The 20,293-nt window shown below is 36.2% G+C and overlaps 1 protein-coding gene across 2 annotated transcripts in view; it reads left to right on the forward strand.

Moving 5' to 3' along the window:
- The window catches only part of MED13 (mediator complex subunit 13), a 93,560-nt gene extending 73,267 nt beyond the window's left edge, over positions 1-20,293 (forward strand). For both annotated transcript variants that reach the window (XM_082371940.1, XM_082371941.1), the window contains exons 20-30: positions 788-1,250; positions 2,442-2,661; positions 3,321-3,512; positions 4,069-4,292; positions 6,310-6,452; positions 12,039-12,197; positions 12,315-12,500; positions 14,185-14,333; positions 15,987-16,160; positions 18,817-18,917; positions 19,578-20,293. In XM_082371940.1, the coding sequence (XP_082228066.1) occupies positions 788-1,250; positions 2,442-2,661; positions 3,321-3,512; positions 4,069-4,292; positions 6,310-6,452; positions 12,039-12,197; positions 12,315-12,500; positions 14,185-14,333; positions 15,987-16,160; positions 18,817-18,917; positions 19,578-19,710 (2,144 nt within the window). In that variant the 3' untranslated portion in view covers positions 19,711-20,293. The remainder of the gene's footprint in view (positions 1-787; positions 1,251-2,441; positions 2,662-3,320; positions 3,513-4,068; positions 4,293-6,309; positions 6,453-12,038; positions 12,198-12,314; positions 12,501-14,184; positions 14,334-15,986; positions 16,161-18,816; positions 18,918-19,577) is intronic.

The following is a 20,293-nucleotide window of genomic DNA, read 5'->3' on the forward strand; positions in this document are numbered from 1 at the left end:
GTCTATGGCTTCTTTTATGCTACAAGATCAGAGCTGAGTCGTTGTCACAGAGACTGTGTAACTTGGAAAGGCAAAAATATTTACTGTCTGATCCTTTACAGAAAAAGTTTGTTGATCACTACAATAGGGAACCCATCAAGTAGGAAGATTTGTGTTTTTATTTAAGTTTATTAAAATTAAGATTTTTGATTTGTTAATGGTTAAGATAGGTAAAACAACTTGTAGTTCCCTCTGCAACACAGAGAGACAGTTCTTTGTTGGAATTAAGAAAATGACAGCTATTGAAGACTTGCTTTTAACACCCTTGAATTAAATATCAATGGACTTACTTTAGACTTAATCCAAAGAGACACAGAACCAAAACATTGAACCTCATTAGACATTCCTATAATTTGAACCCCATAACATTCCTCCATTTTATATTTAATTAGCTCCCAAGTATAGTCACTATTCAACTTGTGACCTAGGAACTTGTTGAATGGTTTAATGAAAATTTGCTAGATACTGTTATTTTTATTTAATTAATTATGCCTACAAAATAGAATTTTATTATATTTCATGGAAACTATTTTGTATAAACTGGTTTACTTTTCAATTCCATTTAAAAATTTTTTTCACTTTGTAGGGGAAATAGAAAGCTAGTGTTTGCTACACTGTTAGCAGGCAAATTAGGGGGAGGGTAATCACCAAAAGAGTATAAACTAGAAATTATTATTCAGATAGTAGATTAAATAAAGAACCAATCAGTGAAATCAAGAATTAAATATCCTGTTTTTATTGTCTTTAGGTCCTTACCTTGCTTCCCAGCCATTGGACAGCTCTCTACTTTCCCAGCCAAATTTAGTTGCCCCTACAAGTCAGCCTTTGATTACTCCACCTCAGATGACAAGTACTGGAAATGCTAATACTCCATCTGCCACCCTAGCATCTACAGCAAGCAGCACTGTGACAATGACTTCAGGTGTTGCCATGTCTTCTTCAGTTGCCACAGCTAACTCAACTTTGACCACAACCTCAGCTTCATCTTCATCATCCTCCAACTTGAATAGTGGAATGTCATCAAATAAACTACCTTCATTTCCACCCTTTGGCAGTATGAACAGTAGTGTTGCGGGATCCATGTCTACGCAAGCGAGTACAGTTCAGAATGGCCAGCTAGGAGGGCAACCGCCATCAGCTCTACAAACAGCTGGGATTTCTGGAGAGTCGTCTTCGATTCCCACTCAGCCACATCCTGATGTGTCTGAAAGGTATATTTAAATATACTAACCTTTGCAGAAATATAAATATATGCTTCTTCTTGTCCAAATAACATAAAGAGCCTTTGGTCTTATCCTTGAAATTTTAGTTTTTATAATGTCGAATATTTTACCTATAAAATTATAATGAAGACTCTTCATAAAGTCTTTATCATAGAATCTCAGGGTGGGAATGAAGACCTTGAAAACCATTTAGTCTAACTATCCTGTGATGTTTGAGTCTGTTCTGTGACATAACTGTCAAGTACATTTGCCTATGCAAATCACTCCAGTGATTTAGAAGTCACTATTGAATGACCCTGTTCAGAGGCATAAGAGTTGTACCAGGATTTGAATCTGTCATTTACTGGCTATGTCACTTTAGGAAAGTTACCTAACGTTTTTGAGCATGTTTACTTACCTGTAGAGTGGGAGCAATAGGATATAATGTATATTATGCTCTTAACAAAATGCTTCCACTTAAGTTATTTATAATGACAACAATGATGATGACAGCTCTCTTTATTCTTTTTATGAAGAAGGTATTCCCTTTCGATTTATAGGTTAAGTTAGCCTGAGCTTGGTTATATCTTTCAGCTACCCGGATGCAGTTTGGCCCAAAGTTATACTTGTATGTGATTAAAAGCAAACTCTTAATTACCCAGCTAGATCTTCCATTTTGAACATCTAAATAGATTTGGAGTTTTAAAAAATCATATCACCATCAAAGAATGAAGCTTAATCACCATTGAAGCTATGAAGTATGAAATGAATATGTATATTCTAAAAATGTAATAGAACATTGACTAAGTCTGGAGAATTGGTTTCTTTTTGGTCTAGCTCTGCTTCTAGCCAGCCTTGTGATCTTGGGCAGCTCATTTAACTTATCTTTGTCTCAGTTTTATCACTTAAGCACTAAGCTCTCTGACGTTTCTGATGCTCTGTGGTTTTAAGAATTCTGTTTCTTCTTTTTAATGCAAGACCTCGTAATGCGAAAGGTCTTTGTACACCATCAAATTGTGAACTTTTTATGGCTCTCTTTGGAGAGAAAGATGTCCCTCATTTTTAGAGAGGCTCTCAACACCACACGCCCACCCCCCCCCAAAAAAGGGGAAAGGGTATTAAGAACCTGCTTTGATGCTATTCCGAGAAGGTACAGTAGAACTTTTCCCCTAACTGTCTTATTTCTACTTCAAATTTTAGCACAATGGATCGGGACAAAGTGGGCATCCCCACAGATGGTGATTCACATGCAATCACTTATCCACCTGCAATTGTTGTTTATATAATTGATCCTTTTACATATGAAAACAAAGATGAGAGCACTAATTCTTCTAATGTATGGACTTTGGGGTTACTTCGATGTTTTCTAGAAATGGTACAGACTCTTCCTCCTCATGTTAAGAGCACTGTTTCTGTACAGGTGAGAATGATAAATGTTACAAGTTAAATTTATTTAAAACGGTTGATGTTGATAGAAGTTTCAAATTTACTATTCTGTATCCACATTGATTTTCTAAAAGCCAGGTTCTATTATATTGACTTTACTATAAATGGTATTATAATAGAAATCTTAGTTTATAAAAGATAAACTTGCAATCATACAACAGTAAGAATAGAGAATAAAAAGACCACATTAAGTATGTTAAATATCTCTCCCGTGTTACTTTTATAATTTTTAAATCCATAAGCTTAAATAGGAAAATAATGGACTTATATAAGCTAGAGTTCTAAATAAGAGGTTACAAACTAGAAGTAGAGAGAAATTAACCGTATTAAGTTGTATGCAGAGAATTTGAATTATTCTTTGTAGACTACAACAGGACTATGGCAGTCAATGGCAGTATTGATCAGTATAACTGTTAGGTAGAAGTGTTTAAAGATTTTTACATAGCTCATTAATAAAATTGAGTATTCATTAAAAATCTATATAATAGATAAGAAAATATCATTCTTTAGATTATCATTTTAATTAGGTTTTGTTTAAATTTTCTAATAAAATGTTTAGAGTTTTAGACTCACTGTTCTTTTTATTCTCTTGTGGAAAGTTTAACATTTGTAATATTTGCCTGTAATTCTTAGATTGTTCCCTGTCAGTACCTGTTGCAACCTGTGAAGCATGAAGATAGACAAATCTATACCCAGCATTTAAAATCCCTGGCTTTTTCGGCCTTTACCCAGTGTCGGAGACCACTTCCAACATCAACCAATGTGAAAACATTGACTGGTTTTGGTCCAGGTTTAGCCATGGAAACTGCTCTTAAAAGTCCTGATGTAAGTATGTTTTCCATTACCAAAGTTATTGAATGACTACATTTTATGATCTTATGCAAAACTAAGTGCAAGTCTTTGATTAGCTCTCATTTTCCAGTTATAATGGGTAGGTATACTATATCTTTCTTTTTTTTGTTGTTTTAAATTAATTTATTTATTTTTGGCTGCGTTGGGTCTTCGTTGCTGCACGTGGGCTTTCCCTAGTTGCGGCGAGTGGGGGCTACTCTTCGTTGCAGTGCGCGGGCTTCTCATTGCGGTGGCTCCTCTTGTTGCAGTGCACGGGCTCTAGGCCCATGGGCTTCAGCAGTTGTGGCATGCAGGCTCAGTAGTTGTGGCTCACGGGCTCTAGAGTGCAGGCTCAGTAGTTGTGGCTCACGGGCTTAGTTGCTCCGTGGCATGTGGGATCTTCCCGGACCAGGGCTCAAACCCATGTCCCCTGCATTGGCAGGCGGATTCTTAACCACTGTGCCACCAGAGAAGTCCCTGTCTTTATTTTCAATAAAAGATTTTTCTGTGATTGTATAGTACCATAGTAACTTAATTTTTTACTTTACAGAGACCAGAGTGTATTCGACTTTATACACCTCCTTTTATTCTGGCTCCAGTGAAGGATAAACAGACAGAGCTAGGAGAAACATTTGGAGAAGCTGGACAGAAATACAATGTTCTTTTCGTGGGCTACTGTTTATCACATGATCAAAGATGGATTCTTGCATCTTCCACAGATCTGTATGGAGAACTTTTAGAAACTTGTATCATTAACATCGATGTCCCAAATAGGTACTTTTATTTCCTTAAATGTATCATTGTATCATCCCATGAAAAAAAATTCATACACACACATTATGTTTCATTTTTAATGAATAGAAAATGGTTTGGAAGGTATATATATTAAAATACTAAGTCTTGGGATTGTGGGTGCTTTTCATTTCTTTTGTAGTGAATATTTATATTGTATAATTTAACGGACTCTAAAATAATTTTGATTATCTCGGTTACATAGACAAAAGAGGTTAAAGCCCCTATATTCTGTGTAATAAACCTTGAGGTAATGATTTTAGCCTAACAAATTTTGAAACATGGAACTAGAAAGCCATCTGCAAATTAAAATCCATTAAGGCATCCTAGAACATTTACGTTTCTCATATACCATCTAAGATATAGTCCCTAATAAACTGAGTTAACTTTCTTTACTAAAAATTTTCCCGTTTAAATGTTGGAGTATCTTCTGAAAATGGTGGCCTTCTTTTTAGAATTCTTCTTGATAGTAGTTAGGTATCATGACCAGTTATTCATGAAGACTGTAACTAATAGGTCACAAAAGATGAGCCTCATATTGAATTATCACTTAATAGACACTTCTAATAACGTATTTCAAGGCTAGTGAACACTGCCTAAGAGAACCTGAAAAATCCATGAAGTAACTTTAATTTTCAGATTTGGTTCTGTTCTTTATTTTCTTCTTTATTATCTAAATGTTCTGTTCTTTTAAGTTCAGAAATTGGTTATGTGCAAAAAAACTTAGTGATTATTTGGTTATAGTGGCGCTGAAGAAACAGAATATAGAAACATTAATCTGTGAAGGATGAGAAAGAGAAGAGAGAAAGAATAATACCACCTTCCCAATAAAAAAATAGTGTATTGCCATTTTACTGAAAGTAGAAGTGAGATGATGGTTAAGAGGTCCAACTCTAGAGTCTTAGAGATCTGGGTTCAAATCCCAGTCCTGCCACTTATTGGCTGTGGGATCTTGACAAAATTACTTTATCCAACTGAGCTGTAGCTTACTTCTCTGTAAAATTAGGAGGATAATTTTATCTGCCTTATAGGGTTGTTAGGATGAAATGAGGTATTACATGTAAATTGATTGGACATACTGCTTGGTACGTAGTAAGTCCTCAATAAATGGTAGCTACTGTTGCTCAGCCACAGAGCACTTAATGTTATGTACTTGCCTAATAAAGGACGTGCATGCAGAAAACACAGCATTGTTTGTTCTGGGAAGTGTGGGAGGTTTTTGTTCGATATTCTTCAATTTAAAGTATGAAGCAAGGGACTTCCCTGGTGGCGCAGTGGTTAAGAATCTGCCTGCCAATGCAGGGGACATGGGTTTGAGCCCTGGTCTGGGAAGATCCCACATGCCGCGGAGCAACTAAGCCCGTGCACCACAACTACTGAGCCCCGTGCGCCTAGAGCCCGTGCTCCACAACAAGAGAAGCCACCACAATGAGAAGCCCGCGTGCCGCAATGAAGAGTAGCCCCCGCTCGCCGCAACTAAAGAAAGCCCGTGCACAGCAACGAAGACCCAACACAGCCAAAAATAAATAAAAATAAATAAATAAATTTATTTAAAAAAAAGAATAAAGTATGAAGCAAGGGTTTTCAAACTCCAGTCCATAGGCCAAATCTGGCCACGCTCATTTGTTTAATTATTGTCCATGGCTGCTTTCATGCTGCAGCAGGTTGAATTGTTGCAGAAGAATCTTGATGGCCTGCAAAGCTTAAAATGTTGGCCCTTTAAAGAAAAAGTGTGCCAATCTCTGGTATAGAGCAGTGTTTCTGGTGAATTTTGGTGGTTCTTGGACAATTTTTAATTTTCAGTATATATTTTAATATGTATTACACAAACTACAAACTATCATGCCAAACCTGTGATTTTATATATATTCTTGCTTAGGACTTGTGTAAAAAATATCAAGCATTAAAATGAGGGGACCAGTTTTTCACAAATTTGAGCTCTTTTGAAATGTCATCATAGGAATTTTAGAAATATTTATGACTCTATTCCATACAACAGGGCTCGTCGGAAAAAAGGATCTGCTAGAAGATTTGGTCTACAGAAACTTTGGGAGTGGTGCTTAGGACTTGTACAAATGAGTTCATTGCCGTGGAGAGTTGTAATTGGCCGTCTAGGAAGGATTGGTCATGGAGAATTAAAAGGTAAAATTGTGCTTTTATTATTTAATATTTAAATTTCTGTGTTTTTTTGAATTTTATTTTATTTTTTTATACAGCAGCTTCTTATTAGTCATCAATTTTATACACATCAGTGTATACATGTCAATTCCAATCACCCAATTCATCACACCATCATCCCCACCACCCGCCGCGGCTTTCCCCCCTTGGTGTCCATACGTTTGTTCTCTACATCTGTGTCTCAACTTCTGCCCTGCAAACTGGTTCATCTGTACCATTTTTCTAGGTTCCACATACATGCGTTAATATATGATATTTGTTTTTCTCGTTCTGACTTACTTCACTCTGTATGACAGTCTTTACAACCACCCACGTCTCAACACATTACCCAATTTCGTTCCTTTTTATGGCTGAGTAATATTCCATTGTATATATGTACCACATCTTCTTTATCCATTCGTCTGTCGATGGGCATTTAGGTTGCTTCCATGACCTGGCTATTGTAAATAGTGCTGCAATGAACATTGGGGTGCATGTGTCTTTTTGAATTATGGTTTTCTCTGGGTATATGCCCAGTAGTGGGATTGCTGGATCATATGGTAATTCTAATTTTAGTTTTTTAAGGAACCTACATACTGTTCTCCATAGTGGCTGTATCAATTTACATCCCCACGAACAGTGCAGGAGGGTTCCCTTTTCTCCACACCCTCTCCAGCATTTGTTGTTTGTCGATTTTCTGATGATGCCCATTCTAATTGGTGTGAGGTGATACCTCATTGTAGTTTTGATTAGCATTTCTCTAATAATTAGTGATGTTGAGCAGCTTTTCATGTGCTTCTTGGCCATCTGTATGTCTTCTTTGGAGAAATGTCTATTTAGGTCTTCTGCCCATTTTTGGATTGGGTTGTTTGTTTCTTTAATATTGAGCTGCATGAGCTGTTTATATATTTTGGAGATTAATCCTTTGTCCATCGATTCATTTGCAAATATTTTCTCCCATTCTGAGGGTTGTCTTTTCGTCTTGTTTGTGGTTTCCTTTGCTGTGCAAAAGCTTTGAAGTTTTATTAGGTCCCATTTGTTTATTTTTGTTTTTATTTCCATTACTCTAGGAGGTGGATCAAAAAAGATCTTGCTGTGATTTATGTCAAAGAGTGTTCTTCCTGTGTTTTCCTCTAAGAGTTTTATAGTGTCCAGTCTTACACTTAGGTCTCGAATCCATTTTGAGTTTATTTTTGTGTATGGTGTTAGGGAGTGTTCTAATTTCATTCTTTTACATGTAGCTGTCGAGTTTTCCTAGCCCCACTTACTGAAGAGACTGTCTTTTCTCCATTGTATATCTTTGCCTCCTTTGTCATAGATTAGTTGACCATAGGTACATGGCTTTATCTCTGGGCTTTCTATCTTGTTCCATTGATCTATGTTTCTGTTTTTGTGCCAGTACTATATTGTCTTGATTACTGTAGCTTTGTAGTATAGTCTGAAGTCAGGGAGTCTGATTCCTCCTGCTCCATTTTTTTCCCTCAAAAGACTGCTTTGGCTATTCGGGGTCTTTTGTGTCTCCATACAAATTTTCAGATTTTTTGTTCTAGTTCTGTAAAAAAATGCCATTGGTAATTTGATAGGGACTGCATTGAATCTGTAGATTGCTTTGGGTAGTATAGTCATTTTCACAATATTGATTCTTCTAATCCAAGAACATGGTATATCTCTCCATCTGTTGGTATCATCTTTAATTTCTTTCATCAGTGTCTAATAGTTTTCTGCATACAGGTCTTTTGTCTCCCTAGGTAGGTTTATTCCTAGGTATTTTATTCTTTTTGTTGCAATGGTAAATGGGAGTGTTTCCTTAATTTCTTTTTCAGATTTTTCATCATTAGTGTATAGGAATGCAAGAGATTTCTGTGCATTAATTTTGTATCCTGCAACTTTACCAAATTCATTGATTAGCTCTAGTAGTTTTCTGGTGGCATTTTTAGGATTCTCTGTGTATAATATCATGTCATCTGCAAACAGTGACAGTTTTACTTCTTCCAATTTGGATTCCTTTTATTTCTTTTTCTTCTCTGATTGTGCCATGGCTAGGACTTCCAAAACTATGTTGAATAATAGTGGTGAGAGTGGACATCCTTGTCTTGTTCCTGATCTTAGAGGAAATGCTTTTGGTTTTTCACCATTGAGAATGATGTTTGCTGTGGGTTTGTCGTATATGGCCTTTATTATATTGAGGTAGGTTCCCTCTATGCCCACTTTCTGGAGGGTTTTTGTCATAAACGGTGTTGAATTTTGTCAAAAGCTTTTTCTGCATCTATTGAGATGATCATATGGTTTTTATTCTTCAGTTTGTTAATACGGTGTATCACATTGATTGATTTGCATATATTGAAGAATCCTTGCATCACTGAGATAAATCCCACTTGATCATGGTGTGTGATCCTTTTAATGTGTTGTTGGATTCTGTTTGCCTAGTATTTTGTTGAGGATTTTACATCTATATTCATCAGTGATATTGGTCTGTAATTTTCTTTTTTTGTAGTATCTTTGTCTGCTTTTGGTATCAGGGTGATGGTCGCCTCATAGAATGAGTTTAGGATTGTTCCTTCCTCTGCAATTTTTTGGAAGAGTTTGAGAAGGATGGGTGATAGCTCTTCTCTAAATGTTTGGTAGAATTCACCTGTGAAGCCATCTGGTCCTGCACTTTTGTTTGTTGGAAGATTTTTAATCACAGTTTCAATTTCATTACTTGTGATTGGTCTGTTCATATTTTCTATTTGTTCCTCGTTCAGTCTTGGAAGGTTATACCTTTCTAAGAATTAGTCCATTTCTTCCAGGTTGTCCGTTTTATTGGCATAGAGTTGCTTGCAGTAGTCTCTTAGTATGCTTTGTATTTCTGCGGTGTCTGTTGTAACTTCTCCTTTTTTATTTCTAATTTTATTGATTTGAGTCCTCTCCCTCTTTTTCTTGATGAGTCTGGCTAATGGTTTATCAATTTTGTTTATCTTCTCAAAGAACCAGCTTTTAGTTTTATTGATCTTTGCTATTGTTTTCTTTGTTTCTATTTCATTTATTTCTGCTCTGATCTTTATGATTTCTTTCCTTTTGCTAACTTTGGGTTTTGTTTGTTCTTCTTTCTCTAGTTCCTTTAGGTGTAAGGTTAGATTGTTTATTTGAGATTTTTCTTGTTTCTTGAGGTAGGCTTGTATAGCTATAAACTTCCCTCTTAGAACTGCTTTTGCTGCATCCCATAGGTTTTGGATTGTCGTTGTTTTCATTGTCATTTGTCTCTAGGTATTTTTTGATTTCCTCTTTGATTTCTTCAGTGATCTCTTGGTTATTTAGTAACGTATTGTTTAGCCTCCATGTGTTTGTGTTTTTTACGTTTTTTTTCCCCTGTAATTGATTTCTAATCTCATAGTGTTGTGGTCAGAAAAGATGCTTGATATGATTTCAATTTTCTTAAATTTACTGAGGCTTGATTTGTGACCCAAGATGTGATCTGTCCTGGAGAATGTTCCGTGCACCCTTGAGGAGAAAGTGTAATCTGCTGTTTTCGGATGGAATGTCCTATAAATATCATTTAAATCTATCTGGTCTATTGTGTCATTTAAAGCTTCTGTTTCCTTATTTATTTTCATTTTGGATGATCTGTCCATTGGTGTAAGTGAGGTATTAAAGTCCCCCACTATTATTGTGTTACTGTCGATTTCCTCTTTTAGAGCTGTTAGCAGTTGCTTTATGTATCGAGGTGCTCCTATGTTGGGTGCATATATATTTATAATTGTTATATCTTCTTCTTGGATTGATCCCTTGATCATTACGTAGTGTCCTTCCTTGTCTCTTGTAACATTCTTTATTTTAAAGTCTATTTTATCTGATATGAGTATTGCTACTCCAGCTTTCTTTTGATTTCCGTTTGCATGGAATATCTTTTTCCAGCCCCTCACTTTCAGTCTGTATGTGTCCCTAGGTCTGAAGTGGGTCTCTTGTAGACAGCATATATATGGGTCTTGTTTTTATATCCATTCATCAAGCCTGTGTCTTTTGGTTGGAGCATTTAATCCATTCACGTTAAAGGTAATTATCGATATGTATGTTCCTATGACCATTTTCTTAATTGTTTTGGGTTTGTTTTTGTAGGTCCTTTTCTTCCCTTGTGTTTCCCACTTAGAGAAGTTCCTTTAGCATTTGTTGTAGAGCTGGTTTGGTGGTGCTGAATTCTCTTAGCTTTTGCTTGCCTGTAAAGCTTTTGATTTCTCCATTGAATCTGAATGAGATCCTTGCCAGGTAGAGTAATCTTGGTTGTAGGTTCTTCCCTTTCATCACTTTAAGTATATCTTGCCACTCCCTTCTAGCTTGTAGAGTTTCTGCTGAGAAATCAGCTGTTAACCTTATGGGAGTTCCCTGGTATGTTATTTGTCATTTTGCCCTTGCTGCTTTCAATAATTTTTCTTTGCCTTTAATTTTTGCCAGTTTGATTACTGTGTGTCTCGGCGTGTTTCTCCTTGGGTTTATCCTGTGTGGGACTCGCTGTGCTTCCTGGACTTGGGTGGCTATTTCCTTTCCCATGTTAGGGAAGTTTTCGACTATAATGTCTTCAGATGTTTTCTCGGGTCCTTTCTCTCTCTCTTCTCCTTCTGGGACCCCTATAATGCGAATGTTGGTGCATTTAATGTTGTCCCAGAGGTCTCTTAGGATGTCTTCATTTCTTTTCATTCTTTTTTCTTTATTCTGTTCTGCAGCAGTGAATTCCACCATTCTGTCTTCCAGGTCACTTATCCATTCTTCTGCCTCCATTATTCTGCTATTGATTCCTTCTAGGGCAGTTTTTTCAGTTATTTTATTGTTCTTCTCTGTTTGTTTGTTCTTTAATTCTTCTAGGTCTTTGTTAAACATTTCTTGCATCTTCTTGATCTTTGCCTCCATTCTTTTTCCAAGGTCCTGGATCATCTTCACTATCATTACTCTGAATTCTTTTTCTGGAAGGTTGCCTATCTCCACTTCATTTAGTTGTTTTTCTGGGGTTTTATCTTCTTCCTTCATCTGGTACATAGCCCTCTGCCTTTTCATCTTGTCTGTCTTTCTGTGAATGCAGTTTTTGATCCACAGGCTGCAGGATTGTAGTTCTTCTTGCTTCTGCTGTTTGTAAGCAGTACTTTGCAGGAGAATGGTAAATTTCTGTTTTATGTTAATTCATATCTAGGAATAGGTACTGAATAAAATGCAAAGGTTATAAAAATCTAGTTTTTTGTTTTGTTTTTAAAGAGGAACCACATATGTCCAGTCCACAAATGGCTTAACTCAGATTTAAAAGGACATATTGGAACTTTATATCAGTGTTATTACTACTATTCTTGTCATCTTCCATTTTTTCCCCCTTTCTGCTTAGTGTGCAACTCATCCTATGTTCAGTAGATACTAATTGATACTGATGTACATTAAAGTTGGGATAAAGGATGTTGAATAAAGTCAGCAATAAGAGTTTTTTTGACTTAATGATGACTCTTGAGGAATACATTAATTTTAAAACCATTATGTTTTAACTTGTTGTTCTATACAGTGTTAACAATGCTGTTACTTTGGATATTATTTTGTTTTTACTGTTGATACCCACAGATTGGAGCTGTTTGCTGAGTCGTCGAAACTTGCAGTCTCTAAGTAAAAGGCTGAAAGACATGTGTAGAATGTGTGGTATATCTGCTGCAGACTCTCCCAGCATTCTCAGTGCTTGCTTGGTAGCAATGGAACCCCAAGGCTCTTTTGTTATTATGCCAGGTTAGCCATCTTTAGTTCATATCAGATTTAATTCTTTATACACTTAAGTTTCTAAGTATTTTGTAAAATCGATTTTTCATTTATTAAAAGAAAAAATACCTTTCATTTTCTTTCCAGATTCTGTGTCAACTGGTTCTGTATTTGGAAGAAGCACCACTCTAAACATGCAGACGTCTCAGCTTAATACCCCACAGGATACATCATGTACTCATATACTTGTGTTTCCTACTTCTGCTTCTGTGCAAGTAGCTTCAGCTACTTATACCACTGAAAATTTGGACTTAGCTTTCAATCCCAACAATGGTAGGTGGATTGTTCTGTACAGGTTTGCAAATATAAAATAAATGTGGATGATTGTGGCCGATTATAGGCTGGATAATACCTCCCAAAACATCTATGTCCTGTGAATGTTCCTGAAACCTGTGAATGTTACCTTATATGCCCTCCCCCACCCAAAAAGAAAAGACTTGCAGATCTGATTAAATTAAGGATCCTAAGATGGAGAGATTATCCTGGCTTATGCAGGTGGGCCCAAAATGCAATCTTATAGATCCTTATAAGAGGGAGATAGAGAGAAATTTGACTGTATACAAAAGAGGAGAAGGGCATGTGGTGGAAACAGAGGAAAGCAAAGTCAGAGAGAAATGACTATGCTGCTGACTTTGAAGATGGATCCAGATGCTGGAAAAGACAAGGAAACAGATTTTCCCCTGGAGCCTCAAGGGAGAGCATAGCCCTGCCAGTACCTTCATTTTGGCCTAATGACTAACACTTTGATTTCAACCCAATAAAACTGATTTTGCACTTCTCGCCCCCAGAACTGTAAGAGAATAATGTATGTTGTTTCACGTCGACGAGCTTGTGGTAATTCGTTGAAGTGCAACAGGAAACTAATACAACCGTTCTTCTACCTTATTGATATCAGAACTAGTGCTATGAATTATCCCATAAATGTTTACTTATTTTAAAAGCCAACATGGATCATAAAATATTTGTACAGGTTTATGTATGTGCTGTTGAGTTACCTGTACATGAACTTTGCAGGTCATTTTATATTCTTTTGTATTTTGATTTGCCAGAATAATATAGTAATTTGTAAGTTTTCTAGATGAACCTATTGATTGCATTTTAGTAGAAGAGAAAATAAGTGATATTCCATTGTTGCTCTGAGTGGTTACCTTAGAAAATGGCATATCTCTAAAATCACAAGTATGGGTATTAATTATTCTCCTCTTTTAGTGTGTTGTACAGTAACTTGAATATTTTAATAGTAAAGAATTAAGGAATTAGTCGTGAATAGTCTCATTTTAAATATGTTTTCATTCCCAGCATTTGTATTAGTCTTCTATTGCTATTTGTAACAAATTACCACATGGTTAGTGGCTTAAAACAACACACATTTACTATCTTACAGTTCTGGAAGTCAGAAGTCCAAACTCAGTCTTACTGGGCTATAAAGTCAAGGTGTCTGCAGGGTTGGTTCTTTCTAGAGGCTGTAAGGGAGAATCTGTTTGCTTGCCTTTGCCAGCTTCTAGAGGCCACCTACATCTCTTTCTCATGGCCCCTTTTTCCATCTTCAATGCCAGCAATTTAGAATAGTCACATCTTCACTGACTCTTAATGGTACTGCCTCCCTCTTATTAGGACCCCTCTGATTACATTGGACCCACCTGGATAATCCAGAATAATCTCCCCATCTCAAGATCTTTAGCTTGATCACATCTGCAAAGTTCTTTATGGTAACATATTCACAGATTCCTGGGATTAGGATTTGGACATCTTTGGGGGGGCCATTATTCAGACTACCACATGCTTATTTATGCATAGTTGATTATTTGGCTCCCAGCACAATAGTTGGCACATGGTAGACATTCGGTAAATGTTGATTACATTAACTCATTTTGGTTAAAATCCATTAACTCTCTCCTGTAAATGACCATAGGATATGAAAAATGGAGTATTTAATTTTTTTCTTCCTTCTGTATAGATGGAGCAGATGGAATGGGTATCTTTGATTTGTTAGACACAGGAGATGATCTTGACCCTGATATCATTAATATCCTTCCTGCATCTCCAACGGGATCTCCTGTTCATTCTCCAGGATCTCATTACCCCCATGGAGGTGATGCTGGCAAGGTAACCCTGTTATAAAAGTTCAGTTTATCTAAATGTCATTCATTAACTTAGTAACAGATTATATCAATGAAATAGAACACTGTTTTTCCTTGAAAATTAGCAAGAACATTACAGCAGTACATTCATGTACTTCTACCTTAGAGACATCAGTATGTTGAGTTGTACGTTATTAAGAGAGTCTCTAAGGTTCTGCTTTCTTGGACTTTGTATTTTCTAGACTACTTGGCATTAATCCTTCTTTTATATTAATAGTTTTCCTGCTACTTCACCATAGCAGGATGTAGGATTATATTATCTGAGAATCAGTATATTACTCTAAGAGCTGCCATTCGTATCAGGGCTGTGACAAGGAACATAAAGGAAATAATTTTCTAATAAGAACAGAAAAAACACTGACCCTCGCGTGCCCCCCCACCCCCTTATTTTTAGCAGCTATGGAAGCAGGCTGTCTTGTCCTATTTGAACTCAAAACTAATTGGACTTCACTTGAATAACATCATTATTTGAATGAAATTATATATAGTGGTTATTTGATTATTGTAATGTACGTAAGTTTAAAATAAAAAGGCATCTTTGTCCAACCTTACCTTGCATCCTTTCCTCCTTTTTCTTTTTTAACTGGAAAGAAATGAGATTACGGGAAAAAAAGAAAAAATATATAAGGAAAAGCACCAATAATCATACCTCTTTACTAAAATCAGTTTTATCTTTTTTTTGGCTGCTCTGTGCAGCTTGCGAGATCTTAGTTCCCAGACCAGGATTGAACCCGCGCCCTCGGCAGTGAAAGTGCGGGGTCCTAATCACTGGACCTCCAGGGAATTCCCAGAAACCATTTTTGCTTTTAGCAAATTACCTTCCTTTCACATGTTGCAGCTTTCAAAAAGTATAAGCTTTTTATAGTTCCCCGAGCAGGGATCAAACGCGTGTACCCCTGCAGTGGAAGCATGGAGTCCTAACCACTGGACCGCCGGGGAAGTCCCTTAGCAGCTGTTTTATGTTACATTGTTGCTTTACCATAATTTGTTATATCATTCCCCAAACGTTGGACATTTAAGTCTTTTACTTTTTCTGTTTTAGGTAATAATGGCAGTGAGCATTTCCATGTATATCATTTTTCTTCTTTTTATGTTTCCTTAAAATAAATACCAAAGAATGCATTGACTAATCTAAAGGATATGAGCATCACTTAATAGTTGTCTCTTCATGTTGCCATATTTCTTTCCAAAACACTATTGACTGCATTTTATAGGTAGTGCTAGATAAACAAAGCTAAATTTAATCCACCTTTTGGATTGGGGTGTGATGGTGAGGAATTAGTTGAGGGCGTATTAGGAAATAAGTTAGAAAGTTCATTGAATATTTTGTATTCTTCAGTCAGATGCAAAGGTTTATATACACACACACTGAACACGGGCTTGACATAATAATACACTTGTTAAATAGTTGGTATATTCATTTCCTCATGCAACTCTTAAAACTCATTATTTAATGCGAATTATGATACATAGCAATTGACTTTCTAAAATATCCTTCAGTATTTTTTAAATTGAAGTAATAAAATAATGAGACTGATTGCCATAAACCATTCTGTATTTATAGCTAGTGCTAGCTATATCAAATGAACTAACACAGTTTTAATTTTGTCTTTTTAAGGGTCAGGGTACTGATCGGCTACTTTCAACAGAATCTCATGATGAAGTAACTAATATTCTTCAGCAACCATTGGCCCTTGGTTACTTTGTATCAACTGCCAAAGCGGGTCCGTTACCTGACTGGTTCTGGTCAGCATGTCCTCAAGCACAATATCAGTGTCCCCTTTTTCTTAAGGTATTGCTTTTTTTTTTTTTTTTTTTTTGCCAATTCCTAAGTAATGCTAATCGACAGCTTAAGTCCTAAGAAACAGAAGTGGCTTTTTGAACTCTTGTAGCTTTTACCTGAGGTCTTAAATGCATTGCCATATACGACTCTCTAGACAAGATTACAGAGAGAATTATGAATCTAATTATGAAACAACTGTAATTCTTAAATTCATATTAAGTTTAAACCTTTAAATAACTTTAAATCGAATTTCTGGGACCCTTACTCTTAGTTATTTTCAGCTGCACGTATAGACGTTTAGAGCTGGGAGAAACCTTATATTACCCTTAATCTAACGTCTTCATTTTCTCGGTGAGCATATTAAAAGTTCAGGAAAACTCATTTGTCCAATCATAAATTGGTAGTAGACTCAAGATTAAAACCCAGATCTTTTCATGATTATATAGTGTTATTCTTTGAATTATGTCATTCTGCACTCCTATTATGCCTCATTATTTTGGGAATTAAAGGTTTCATAATCTTTGTAAAAATATTTGATATTTAGATCCATTTACTACCTCCTTAAAAAAGCTTTCTAGCTTTGTGTAAATTGCTTTTAAAACTATTGAGTGGTTTTCAAGTAATGAGATTCTCAGACCCATAGTGACTTATTTTATCAAAACAAATTCATTAGCAAGTGATATAACAAGGTTGAGATAAATCATAAAATGGTAAAACGAGATGTGAAAGCCCTATCTAGAGTTTGTTCCTGCTGCTACTTCTACTATTCCAAAATAACAGATTTAGATCTGATTTCACTTATATAAACCCACCAGAAGTTGACTGATTTAGTCCATAAATCATGCTAACTGAACTACTTGCCAACTGATTTTTATTTGTAGGGTAAAAATTGAATAGTATGCTTTAGTTTTTTAGGGTTATATTTTAGTGGGTACTTTAACCAATAGGCTTGCTGCTGTCTTTTAAGCCTGTTGCTATTAAATCTTGATTCCCTTGGCTCACATACCATTGAGTCAGTGACATTTGTGGTTAAGCAATGAATTTCTGTGGCACATTCATGAAGAATACAAGAGCTGTTGATCTGAATTGACTATTAGTGAGGTAATATAGTTAGAGGGTGTCGGCCAAGGTAATAGTTTTAGCATATGACTTTTCTTCCCCTACCAGTCTATTCTTTGTGCAGTGGTCTATACAGATCTCATTACAAGAACATATTCCCAAGGGGGTTTCTGCATCATAGTAATCCTTGGAGTTTCTACAAAACAAAGGGTTCTTTGGTCCTTTCGGAAGTGCTACGTGTGCTTTCTGCCCCCACCCCCCTTTTGTTGTTAGAATACACATTAAAAGCTCTGAAAAACAGCAGCAAATAACATTGTTTACCTACCATTTCCCAAACTTACTTTAATACACAGGAAAAGTGTTGTGTAACACCTATTAATAATGTTTCACAGAACATATTTTTAAGAAACACCACTTCACAAAAAGTCCAAGGGACTATCCAGATTCTTTTCTACTCAGTATTTGCAGAGAGGATAGTGTAAAGTGGGCATTCACCCTCAGATACAGTGTAACAAGATTAGGACTTCTGGTCTGGTCTGAATTATCAGGTAAGGCATAACGTACCATAATTTTGTTCACCTTTTGTTTTCATACATCCCATTTTATTTCTATACCATAGGCATATAAAACCATCTGGTATGTTTCTCTTGGCTTGGGAAAAAAATAGGTTGTTACCTAGATGATTAAAAAATCTTTTTATCATTGAAATTAGAGCACTGTTACTAAATTACATTCATTTATTTGTAGTGATCTGCCACATGAGAGACTTTTGCTTATAACTCAAATCAAGAGTTTATGGGCAGTTGAAACATATTTTTGGTTATATTTCTGAATATACAACAAGATTTTATACGTATATTACAATTGTAGAGGAGAGAACACCTAAATATAAAATAGTACCTCTTACAGTAGTATACAGAATGAGACCTGTCAAGAGTTTCTACAGGGACTTCCCTGGTGGTCCAGTGGTTAGGACTGTGCACTTCCACTGCAGGGGGCTCGGGTTTCATTCATCCCTGGTCGAGGAACTGACATGTGAAAAGAGTACCACATTCCTTTCTTTCACTCTTCATTGCCATACCTAAATGGGTGTGCCAGTTGTTATTAAGCCTCCATTATGAAATTGAGTGGGCAAAAGAATGCATCTGTGCTCACAATTCCACCAGAGGTAGCTCTGCTTAAGATTTATTGCTTTATAAGTAAAATATTTGCATATGCTTACTTCTATTACTTTTTTCAGTGCTAGACCTAGGTTAATTTGCATAGTCTGTGTAACCTAGAGACTGTACTCAGGTTTATCAATTTTGTGCTTTCTTAAACATTTACTTTACACATCTAGGCAGGTTACACTTAGCAAATAATTAGAGATCCTTTTTTCAGGATTATTATGCGGTCTCAAAAACAATAAAGCTGAAAAAGTTTTGAGTTACGCACTTAAAAATTACTTATGTAATGAATTAAAGAAGAAGGTCGAACATGTTTATAGTGGCTCCCATTCATTACATAGATCTAAAATGTATTTCATCAAGGAAGAGACCTTGCGAGAATAAGGTAAAACCAACAGACTTTTTTCCATTTGGCTGACTGATTACCTGTTATTTTTTAGGCCTCTTTGCACCTCCACGTGCCTTCAGTGCAATCTGACGAGCTGCTTCACAGTAAACACTCCCACCCACTTGACTCAAATCAGACTTCAGATGTCCTCAGGTACAGCTCTTTTTACCATTAAGAGTTCTCCATAACAACTTTGCAAGAATACAATGTTGATCCTTATGTATTTTTCTCATTTTTGGCGGTAGTTTACAGTTGTGCACCCTTGGATTGCTAGATGAATTATATGTCATTCAGAGTGAGTGCTTTTCTTTCTAACACGTGTAATCTACTTTTTTTTTAAAGTATTTTTGTTTATTTATTCATGGCTGTGTTGGGTCTTCGTTTCTGTGCGAGGGCTTTCTCTAGTTGTGGCAAGCGGGGGCCACTCTTCATCGCGGTGCGCGGGCCTCTCACTATCGCGGCCTCTCTTGTTGCGGAGCACAGGCTCCAGACGCGCAGGCTCAGTAATTGTGGCTCACGGGCCCAGCTGCTCCGTGGCACATGGGATCTTCCCGGACCAGGGCTTGAACCCGTGTGCCCTGCATTGGCAGGCAGATTCTCAACACTTGCGCCACCAGGGAAGCCCTGTAATCTATTTTTGAGAACAATTTTAATGAAAATCAGTTCTCTTTAGTCTCCCCATGACTCTCTATTTCATACTTTACACTTTTTTCTTTAAATTGACTTTGAATTTTAGATGCCATCATTGGAAATTGCTTCCAGAATTTAAAGCACAAGTAAATACATGACTTATATAGTTTACTTGCTTTTCAGGTTTGTTTTGGAACAGTACAATGCACTCTCCTGGCTAACCTGTGACCCTGCAATCCAGGACAGACGCTCATGTCTCCCAATTCATTTTGTGGTGCTGAATCAGTTATATAACTTTATCATGAATATGCTGTGATCTTCATTTGATGGAACTGTGCAAGAAAAGAACAAGGGAAAAAGATATTTCGCTGCAAGATTAAGTTACAATTATCTTCTCAGTGAAAGTCATTTGTGATGGGGTCTAATTCTTATTACTTCAACAAATATTGTTTTGACTTGGGGGTATGGGCGATAACCCTGTTATTTTTCATTGACTATACTGAACTCTTTAGGATGATGACTGATCATACAAAGCGTATTATAACATTTTCGTAGCAAAATTAACCTTTTTTTTCCAGTCACAGTATTTGTGAAAAGTAATGAGCCATAGTACCCAGTCATGTTAAATGAATATTAAAAGCATGGAGAAGGAAACATGAGGAACAATGAATTTCAACATATGGCTTCAGAACATCAAGATGTTCTTGTATTGGATTATAGTATCTAGTATTCAAAATGCCTGCATCTCTTATTTATTGTAAGTTTTTAAATGTATAAATTGTCTTATATTTCTTAACCTCTTTTATAAAAATTTTCCTAGAAGGTTTATACTGCCTTCTTGCTTTAAAGCAATTGGTCTAAAATATATGTAATCGTCTTAATTAAAAAGTTGCAGTAGG

The sequence above is a fragment of the Balaenoptera borealis genome (genome assembly GCF_965194805.1).
Source record: "Balaenoptera borealis genome assembly, chromosome: 20".
Classification (NCBI taxonomy): Eukaryota; Metazoa; Chordata; class Mammalia; order Artiodactyla; family Balaenopteridae; genus Balaenoptera; species Balaenoptera borealis.